This window comes from Trachurus japonicus, chromosome 11 (genome assembly GCF_045865225.1).
Source record: "Trachurus japonicus isolate A0001 chromosome 11, Traja_1.0".
Taxonomy (NCBI): Eukaryota; Metazoa; Chordata; class Actinopteri; order Carangiformes; family Carangidae; genus Trachurus; species Trachurus japonicus.
The window spans coordinates 12981765-12992965 of NC_140917.1; the positions used below are offsets into that span (position 1 = coordinate 12981765).

The 11201-nt window shown below is 41.1% G+C and overlaps 1 protein-coding gene across 2 annotated transcripts in view; it reads left to right on the forward strand.

Annotated features, from left to right (window-relative positions):
* The first annotated feature begins 3054 nt into the window (after nucleotides 1-3054).
* The window catches only part of LOC146978372 (uncharacterized), a 52664-nt gene continuing 44517 nt past the window's right edge, over nucleotides 3055-11201 (forward strand). The window contains exons 1-4 of one of the 2 annotated variants that reach the window (XR_015037080.1): nucleotides 3055-3172; nucleotides 5233-5347; nucleotides 6798-8961; nucleotides 10030-10161. Coding sequence is in view for 1 of the 2 variants with exons in the window: in XM_085791063.1 (XP_085647189.1) it covers nucleotides 3161-3172; nucleotides 5233-5347 (127 nt within the window). In the remaining variant the exon portion in view is untranslated. Of the gene's footprint in view, nucleotides 3173-5232; nucleotides 5348-6797; nucleotides 8962-10029; nucleotides 10162-11201 lie in introns of those variants that run through there. The other variant, XM_085791063.1, reaches the window with a different exon arrangement.

Consider the following 11201-nt stretch of genomic DNA (forward strand, 5'->3'; position numbering starts at 1 on the left):
ACCAGGACAGGGCAGTCACTTTCTGGCAAAGCCTTGCCAGAAAGTGACTGCCCCCTGTATTTCAGGAATGCAAAGAGCAATGTTCACAAAAATCTCTGGAGTAATGCTAGAGGTTCCTAGGGGCATGTACAGTGAATTTGGTAAATATCACCCTTTGCATCCCTTTGTAACAGGGGCAGTCACTTTCTGGCAAAGCCTTGCCAGAAAGTGACTGCCCCCTGTATTTCAGGAATGCAAAGAGCAATGTTCACAAAAATCTCTGGAGTAATGCTAGAGGGTCCTAGGTGCATGTACAGTGAATTTGGTAAATATCACCCTTTGCATCCAAGTGGGTCGCGAATCTGTTCTGGATGGGTCATGGACAGCTGGTCAAAAAAAAGTAAATATTTAATGCACATGTGATGTTGCATGTCTTTTATTTTGAAATACAACTTATTTTGAAAGGCACACGACACTTGCACACATGCAGTTGTAATGGTCCTCCTCAGTTTCTTATTATTTTCTCTGAATGCAAAGATATCATTTTCTTATTAATGTGGCCTGAATGCAGTGAAAATACCTTGTTTTGTTTTGTGAGTCTTTATTTTGTGCATCATTCCTGTGCTCTGAAATGCACTTTGCTTGTAGGCCTAAAAAAAAAAATGTTGGCATATCCCTTTAAATCTTGGTTTGAATTCTATAAAAGTTGGTCGCGACTTAATGACCATGGGAAAATGTGGGTCCCAGAGTGAGACGTTGAGAACCCCTGGCCTACAGTACGTGAAGATTGCGGTTTGCATACAGGGGGCATTTTATGGGTTAAAAAGCATGTGTAATGTTACTAAATATTAGTAGCAGCCTAGTAGTAGTATTAATATTATGTTTTTATTTTTACAAGGATACTCTACCTGTTTAGCAGCAGCAGCAGCAGCAGCAGCAGAAGCAACAACAACAACAACAACAATAAAAGCATACCGCCAAAATTAATCTGCTGGTGGTTTATTGAAATAACAACGACAACAATAAAAGTATACCGCCAAAATGAATTTCCTGATGGTTTATTGAAAGACAAGGTTTAACCTACGACGGAATGACTTCTCAATGCAACGTGGTCTACTCATGCAGATCAGCTGTGGAGCTGCGGCTGCAGCAGGTGGGCGTTTCCGTCGGAGGCGGTCTTTCGCTGTGGAGAGACAAGTACCACCCATGGATGTGTTGGTACCACCCCGATAGGCGTTCCCGCTGGGGGTCAGTCGTTTTCTGGCAGGCAGTCCTTTTCTGGCACAACACCGGTCCTCCCTCCCTCATGTCGAGAGGACAGGTCAACGTCTCCTGAACAGGCTTCATGTCTATTCTTTGTGTTTTTCTCTCTTTACTCTAACCACTTCCTTTCAGGTTTTGCTCGTAGCCACGTGAAACGGTGCGCCCTGTGTCTTTTCTCTCGCGTGCTCTCTCTCTTTCGCTCGCTCACTCCGCATAAAAACGAACGTTATGAAAACAATAGTGAGAAGAATACAGATGCATAAAAACCATGTAATGGAAATATTGTTAAATTCCTCGTAATAGTGTTAACCTGTCCAGGCAGGTCGGTCCTGTCAACTTCTTTAATGTTAGAGCCATTAATGCAGTGTTTTCAACCTTGGGGTTGGGACGCCTGGAATTCAAATGGGATCGCCTTAAATGTCTAGTAATTGATTAAAAAAAACGAATTAAATAAACTGATAATTTTTCACAATCTTAAACAACTATATTCTTTATACATTCACTTTCTTGAATATAAATCAAGATCAAATAAAATGGAGCATATACAAATATCTGAGCTTGCTCATCTTGATTGAGGGTCACCAGAAATTTGTGATGTCAAAAGGGGTCATGAGCCAAAAAGGGTTGGGAACCACTGCATTAATGCAAACAAACCCATTTCTCTTTTATTCCCTCACCCAATGAGAATCGATAAGGAATTTAATCGATAAGCAATATCGATAATGGAATCGGAATCGCTAAATTCTTATCAATACCTATCCCTAGTGATGTGCGTTTCTGAGAGCTCGCTCTCTTTCAGTAATTCTCGTTATTTTGCTCTCTCTCACAGAGAGAGAGAGAGAGAGAGAGAGAAAGCTGCATGCTCCTATCAATGGAAGAGCTTGTCACAAAGTAGCGATGACAGTTTGAACTAACGGGACCACCAATTGGTTCGACTTGTGGTTGATTTTGTCGGAGTAACGGGAGGTCGAACCAATGAGAGGTCGGACCAGTGGGTATTTTGTCGGAGTAACGGGAGCCAATGGGAGGTCGGTCTAATGGGCAGTTCCCGAACAAACTGTGCATGTGCAAACAGCCACATACACACCTATGGGCAGAAGAGGCAGAGGAGCTCTGTTCTTCTCCTCTGAAATACAACGAGACGGTCAGTGGCTTCTACAGCCGCTGACCGAGTTGCGTTTATTAGACTATGAAAAGTAAATGCTGACATATTTAAACCTGTGGTAAAGTTATCTGAAAAAAAAAAAAAAACATTAAACCTTAGATTAACTAAATAATTTAATTATTCCTGACAGCCTGCCTGACTGCATGGATCATGAGATTGTTTTTATACTGCAAATAAAGCATTTGTGTTGTTAAAACTATGGTTCCATTGTGTCCTTCATGTGATAAAATACCTCTCCAAACCAAGCTGGCTGAATTTCAACCCCAGCCTGCCCCTTTACGGTTAATTGAAAAAAAGAGAAGAAGGAGCCAGTGGATAAAGGTCAGACGCAGATTGGAAGGACATTTCTTTCACATTAAGCCCTTTCAGATTGTCTGTCTGTCTGTCTGTCTGTCTGTCTGTCTGTCTGTCTGTCTGTCTGTCTGTCTGTCTGTCTGTCTGTCTGTCTATCTAGAGAGTGAAAGCACAAGAGTTTCCAGATGATAAAAGCAGCTTTTTGTTAGAATTAATTGTAGAAATAGTCTGTCTGAAATATGCATGACACAACACTGTGAGTCTGATAAAAACCAGAATTGTTTAAAGTTCACCTATGGAACAAAGTAAACAGGAGGAGGAGATGATGAGATGAGTGCTGGGAGGAGGAGATGATTAGATCAGTGCTGGGAGGAGGGGCTAGTCTCTCAGATTTGTATTTAAGGAGGTGATTTGAGAAGAAATTTTCAGTCCAAACTTCTCAACTAAACCAGGGACTGAATGATAGGAAAGGTAAATGAATTTATGTTAATTTTTCATGACCGTAGCCTATGCTAGCTATGTGTGTGTGTTGAGCCAAAGCTGCCTCTCCGTCCACTGTTGCTCTGCTCTGTCCCTCACATGCACGAGGGAGAGAGAGAGAGAGAGAGAGAGAGAGCTAGAGAGACGTCCGGGACAGCTAGTGGGGCTAGCAGCCCTGAGCCTACTGTGCTGCACGTAGCTTCACATGAGCTGAATTACAACTATTCCTAATTCCAGTTTGAGATATCTTCAACGTCATTTTGACTAGTCATAATTCCATTTACAGATATCTACAACGTCATTTCGCCTAGTCAAAACTTAACTTAAGATATCTGAAACGGGACATGTAGATATCTTTAATTGTGGTGAATTAAAGATATCTTGAAAGGGAATTATGACTAGTCGGTATCAAACTGTAGACATCCCAAACTGGAATTACTGTTAGTCGTAATTCAGTTACAGATATCCATAATTCACATATATCTGCAACTGAATTATAGATATCTGTAATGACAAACCCCACACACATGAATGTCAAAAGTGATGTTATTTGTCCTAGGAAGAATGTAGTTGCATATGGCAAGCAGATTTGACATTTAAAAGCTCAGTTTGACTATCTGAAATTAACATTGTAGATATCAACAACGTCTTTCTGACTAGTCGTAATTACATTTTGAATAGTTGGATTTTTCATTCAAGATATCTGTAATTCAGTTTTGCCTAGTCAAAAAGAACATTTCAGATATCCGTAACTATATTCTTCCTAGGACAGATGACATCGCTTTTGCCATTCATGTGTGTGGTTTGTCATTACAAGTATCTAATACAGTTACAGATATCCGTTATGTGAATTACGGATATCTCTAACTGAATTACAACTAGTACTAATTCCAGTTTGAGATATCTACAACGTCATTTTGACTAGTCATAATTCCATTTACAGATATCTACAACTTAATTTCGCCTAACTTAATTTAAGATATCTGAAACGGCACATGTAGATATCTTTCATTGGGGTGAATTAAGGATATCTTGAACTGGAACTATGACTACTCGGAATCAAATTGTATATCCCAATTACTGTTAGCCGTAATTCAGTTACAGATATCCATAATTCACATAGCGGATATCTGCAACTGAATTGTAGATATCTGTAATGACAAACCCCACACACATGAATGGCGAAAGTGATGTCATTTGTCCTAGGAAGAACGTAGTTGTGGATATCTGAAACGACGAGTGTGGATAGGAAGAATGTAGTTGCAGATATCTGAAATATTCTTTTTGACGAGGCAAAACTGAATTACAGATATCTGCAACACATATTCAGTCTGGCCTTTAAATGTTAGAATGGCTTGCCATATAATAGTGCATTTAATTCTGCACACGAATGGATTTACAGATTTACATTAAAAGAGACATTGATTTGGTAGCGTCATTAAATGAGATATCAGTTTAGAAATGGAGGAGGGGGGAGGGTTGGTCATGTATGACTTATTCTTATATGCTCGCCAAGTTTTTAGTCTGAAGTGGCAGTCAATGCAATCTCCAGTCTTTTAGGAAACACATGCATTAACAGCAAAATATAAGCAAGAAATGTATGTAATTAAAGAAACATTAATTATCTAATAGTGTCAGTGCTGAAACATCATCAAGGACAACATGTTTATAAAATGCCATGTGGTTAATTTAAGTCCTCCCTCCCACTTTTTTAATCCTTTCTCCTCCCTCCACCTCTTCCTCCTTGTCATCTTTGCTCCTCTCTCACACCTCTTTTCCTCCTGAGTTTCTCTCCCTCTACCTCATTCCTCTTTTTTGCTGCTCTTTCTGTCTTCTATTCTCCTCCCTACCTCCTCTGTACTCTCTCACATCCCTGCTTATCTTCACTCCCCCACCAACACCTGTCATTCTCCATCCTCTCACCTAAAAACTCCTCTTCCCTCTCCCTTCACCATTTTCCCAACTCCTCTTCTCTCTATCTCTATCTCCCTGATCCTCCTCCTTGCCATATCCTCCCTCTCCTCTCTCCTCACCCTCGTCTTCCTGCACAGGTGTGTTGTGTCCTCCTGTCTGCTGGTATCAGGATGCCGTTTACAGCGAGACAGAGTCTCTGCCTGCTGGGCATGGTCCTCATCTCTCTGTTTCCTCAGCCAGCACGGGGCCAAGGTATGTGTCTCCGCTGCCAGAGTTAGTCACAGAGATATAGATTATCTTTGCCTGTGGGCTTCTACTCCTGTGTGGTGGTGACTGTGTCTGCAGAGCCCCATCCCCCCACCTGTATTTTAGTCTTCTACATGTAGGACAGACTTGGGCAGTTCACAGCTGCTGCACATTTGGTTGCATCCCAATAAATGTCAGTATAGCCAGTATGTCAACATTGTCATGTTGTCTGTCCTGGTGTCAGTCTCATACGTCATTGTCATTATCCTCACACCCTGTTTCGAACCTTGCATGTCCTCAACGTCACTGAAATTATTTATTGGGTTGACACTCCCCATGCGATGTTAGGGAACTAACCCTTTCCACCCTCCACACACCTATTTTTGTAAATACACTGCAAATGGTTGCAATGTTAGGGACCAGGTATAGTTAGCATAGTAAACACTAGCACCTAGCTAGCTACAGTACGTCAAGTGCATCAGTTATCTTCAATATCACGTCATGTTGGGTAATCTTCATGTTCACGGTCTCCTGTTCACCATTCAAAGCAAACTACTGTAAACAAACAAACATAGCTGGAAGTTGGAAGTAGTAGTAGTAGTAGTAGTTGGAAGTAGTTTTTATTGTATATGTTGTATATGTAGTTATTGATGGTCTGATACAGAACAGCGCTTATGAGTCTTAAGATACTGAGCAGACGGTCAGAGGGTTTTTGAACAACTGAAAATGTATCCAATTGATTCCATACACCCTGTTATTCATGCGAAGGTGAAAGCTCACCTCAACAACACCACAATTAGGGTTATAAGAACTTCTCTCAATTGCTTGAGAAGAAAAGAGCAGAACTCATCTCAGCAATGAAAGAGGCCAGGGAAAGAGGAAATTATGTTGTCATAAGGTTAAAGAAAGCGAACTTCAACAGATGAAAGGAGCCAAACAGCGAAGTGAAACAGTAGGGCCCCACTATATGTACTGTCAATTTTTGATATAATTCTCTCTTTATCTAAACACCATGACCTCATCTTTACCCAGCCAAACTCAAGCAGATTGACCTTTCATAGACTTCTGTTCTAAAACATTCCAACAAACAATTATTTGATTTAAGGACTCAATAATTGAGTTTAACTGTTTGGCACCATTTAAATAATATTGAATGTTAATGTTATTATTTTTCTTGATGAATTGATTAATTTGGTTTTGCAATTTGGTGCTCTATATTTTGACTGAGATGCCCCAATTTCAAAGGGCCAAGATGCCTTGCTAAAAAAAAAAGTTAATGTGAGGCCTGACAGACTGTGCTGAATATTTTAAACACATGTGTTAAAAAAATTCAAAATTGTAAAAATGTGCTAATTTCTTGTTTTCCACCAGGTTGCAAGGGTGAATAACTTCACCATATGTATTTTTATGGGGTGAGAGATTACCCAATAACTTCTGTTTCTCCTTTTTTCAACAGAAAACATAGCCAATCAAGTTGCAAAGACCACTCAAAGTCTCACCACTGCACCACAGATGCGAGAAACCACCAAGATGCTGATGCAACCCTATGCAAACTGGGAGCAGTATCTGACTCCTGCTCCCCTCTCTATTGCCATCATGGGGGAGCTTGTATTCATCTCCTCAGCTGCAGATTTCAGCATATCAAATAACACCTCCAAAGATGACTACAAGTACATCAGATACCCAGAGTCCTTCAGGGCCTGTCTCATGCAGATCTGTAACTCAGGCTGGCATGCATTCAATGAAGCCCATGTGAATATGGATCAAATACGCCTTCACACAGCAACAGTTCCTGATTACATGAAGGCAGCGGTCAAAACTCTTTTTAAGGGCAGTGATGAAGTTATTGAAAACCTCCTGCCAATTCAACTGGACAACATTCGTGAAATTGCAGACGACTGTGTGGCACTGGCAGAGAGTGTAAGAAACAAATATATTGACGTGATCAATTTAATCCAGGAGCTCCTGGAGGCCTGTATCAACGCTCAACACTTTTATGGAGAAGAGCTGGAAAAGGTCAAGCTGAAAATTAAAGGGGCAAAAGTGAGGGAGCAGAGTGCCCAACTTCTGAGGGAACAGTCCCAGAAATTACTGGAGAGCATGGAGAAACAGCTGGACGAAGCACAAGCAGCGTTCAAACAATCTTTGGATTCACTTCCCTCTGGGTGGGAGATGATCGGCATGGATTTGGCTGAAGGTGTCTCAACTGCTGTAACAGGAATCCTGAGTATATTTAACATAGATACATATAGATCGAACACAGGACAATCACCGACTGACCAAAACACCTCAGGTGAGAATGTTGATGTGTTCGCACAAATGCAAGGCTATAGTAAATCTGGGGAGATTCTGATTCTTGTCGGAACTCTGAGACAGTTTGTCAATGGAAGTGAAATAAACTGGAAGGACCTGTATGACCAGGAGAAACAGCTTCCAAAGACCAAATGGACTGAAGATCAATTTCAAAGAACCTTTAACGCAGTGGACAAGCTCCCAAAGGGAAAAGGCGTTACAAACGTTCTGGCAATCTGTCAAAAAGGGCTCAACATATGTAAAGAGCTGGCAACGTATTCCCCTGATCACACATGGGATCAGGCAAAAACTGAACAGGTCATAAATAACATGACAAAGCTAAATGATGAAGCCCTCACTTTTGACTCCAAGAGCAAAAAAGCTTTAGGCTCCCCACCTCTTACCCCCAAACCACCAATGATGTATAAAGCACAGAGCACAGGCAGACAAAAAGCAAGTCAGAGAGCAACTGAGGATGCCCGTTTCAAAATAGAGCAGAGCCGAGAACAACTCAAACAAACATGGGAGAAATATGAGAAGAGAGTGGAGAACATGGAGAAGAATCAGAAGGAGCTCACTGACATTCTTGTTGAAATGCAGAGCTGCAATATCACAGAGATTGACTTTAATACCACCATTACGATGCTGGTCAAGGGTCTGGACGCCATGGGCAGAGTCAAAGAGCAGTGGGAGAAGATGGTGCGCTTCTTCCAGATGGTCTCCAACATCGTCAAAGTTAGCCTCAGCAAGACACTGCACAACTTTGTCAAGACATCTAATGTTACAATGCAACTCACTTACAATGGGAAGCTCTTTACCAAAGACCTCCTGTACAAACAGGCCTTTGAAGCCTCCAACATTGCCAGTCTGGTCCACATGATTTCAACGACCTACACTGAAGTGTCCAACCAATACCTGATGGACAGAGTGAGCAGCCTGGGCAAGCTCATGGCCATGGATAAGGAGAAACCAGAGTTCAAAGAAGAGCGTCGGATTCTCCGGGAATCCTGCAGCGCAGCCCAGGAAGGGATTCTCCAGCTGGTCCTGAAGAACAAGAACGAATTTCAGATGCAGATCGATGCCAGGATGGCAAAAATAGAGGGTGAATTGATGGCTGTTCTGCCGGCTGCTCAACCACAGGAGACTGAGAGAATTAAAGAGATTGTTCAGGCTGGCTTTAGTAAGGAAGATGAAGATGTAGATGTAGAAGCTTTGATTTGATTTGATTTGAAAATCTTTAATGTCCCCGAAGGGGAATTTGGTTTGCAGCAAAAGTTCAGAGTCAAACACAGTAGATCTCACATAGCACACACAACTTACAACTTACAGTTAAAGCAACAATGCGGAGTTTCAGCTCAGTGCTTCCACAATCTGGTTGAGAAGCGCTATCGTCTGGGGGGAAAAACGAAACTTAACGAAAACGAAACTTAGCCAGCGCATCCAGCGTTTATTCCCCTTAATAAACGACAGTATTTCCCACATGTTTGCAAGGAGACTGTGTGGCGGGTGGATGGGGTAGAGGAGGGAGCAGCCTCGGCGGCGGTGACGATGGCGACCGGAGGGGAACCGTAAGTTTCGCTTTTACCCACCACGCCTCTCTCTCGACGCAGAGGGGAGGAGGGGAGGGGGAGAGGAGGGGGGGGGGGGTGATTCATACCCGTGCAGGGAAGTTACATAGTGCAGTTTCAGCCAACGCGACCCCGCTCAGGCTGCAGCGGCAGCACCATTCATCCTATTAACCATTTTTCTACCATTGCAATGAGTCTGGAAACATTATTTCAAGGCCAAAAAACTCCGCAATGTTACTTTAAGTTAGTTTCTCGCGTCAGATGCAAACAAGGCAGAGTGCAAGTTTGTGGGTTATCATTTAATAATCAGAAGCACCATATTTCCTATTAGCAAGAAGGTTTCTTTCCAGTACAGTATAAGTTGCTTAACCTTAATTTCAGACAATGTGTAAGTAATTGTGAAAATAGCAAATTTTTAAGATATGTTGTATTCCGCTTTTAGAAACAATTTGTGGCAAATGCTAAATCTCACTAAATTTCTTCTGAATATACACAAATGTTGATGCCTGTTATTCTGACTCTAGTTGTGGCAGTGGTGGGGAGCTTGATTTTTGATTGGATGTGAATTGCAGTACAAAGACTGGTCAGTGCTTGTCTTTTAATCTGGTAAAGTACGCTACTCTAGGATAAGTTTAACAGAAATTATGGTGATTCATCTATAGTGTATATAATTTATATTAGAATTCTAAAATACTATTTAGGCTATCTCTCATCAATTAATCAAATGTTCCCTGTGGTGAAGGGCAAACGTGTTCTACATCAAAGCTTTTCTCATACTATTAAAAGCATTTATGAATTGATCAATTAAAAAAAAAAAGATCTATCAAGCAGGAACAAGCTTGTATTCTCTGTCATCCCTGCTCTAGCATTGAAACACTTTAGTGACAATGCATCACCTGTTCTTAGAGGTTATTCTGTCAGATTGTTCCATTGTTTTCTAAATAAAACGTGTCTTCCAACTGTACTAGTCGAATAGGCCTATAGTCTAGTCTGGTATGTCCTCATTGTCTATAAACATAGCCCTTATTATTATTCTTTGATTATATATCCTTTGATTACATATAATTTTTCACTATTATATTCTTTGGTTGATACACACAATGTAATTGTTTACCTGTATTAATTTATCATTTATTGTTTTTGATTAGCAGCCAGCCATTGGCCCACCCACTGAGTTTATATAAGAGACCCCCACCTGTGACTCTGATCCTTGATCCACGACCGGTCGGCGTTCTTTTGTATCCATGCCCTGATTTATTAAAGGCTTGTTACGCATCACCTTGTCTCCTGCGCGTGAGTGCCTGAAGTAAGCCTTGTGCTTTTTTTCGTCTGTACTAGTCGAGTATTTGGTAGTATCTCTGTCAGATTAATGATAAGAATAGTCTGAATTGAGCAGGATAGCATATTAGCACCCAGTGTTGAAACTTTTAGCACATCAAAAGGGTGAGTTTATCGAAAACCTGAGGAAATAATGCTCGAAACAGCACTGTAGAATGTCATAATTGCACAATTGCGCATTATAAATAAATAAACACCACTATTGCAAGGTAAAAACCATTTATCTGCATCTATTAAGATAGGAGGTTTTGGCGTTGAACATTTTGAACTCGTGGTTTGAGGTTGATACCTCACAACACCTTCACATGAAAAGCACATTAACTGACTGAGGTTCCTATCATTGTAAAGGCAAGAATCTATGAAACTGAGCTGAAGTCAGAAATGGTTTAGTGGGGAGCTGTGGTTGGTGAGAAAAAAAAGGCCCCTGTCCTTTTTGCTTAATATTAAAAAGTGCCCTTTTTCATGTGTTTCTGGATGAATAAATAAATTCCTCTTGTGCATGGGGATTTTTAAAAACAAACAAACAATGGTATAAAAATGCCACAGATGGAGGGCGGGAGGTGCTGCCTTATCGATAATGCCTTGTGTGCAACTGCTGCACATTTTATAGGTGAGTGTGTCAGGTTTTTGTGTTGATCATCATGAAAGTTGGTTTCTTTGGA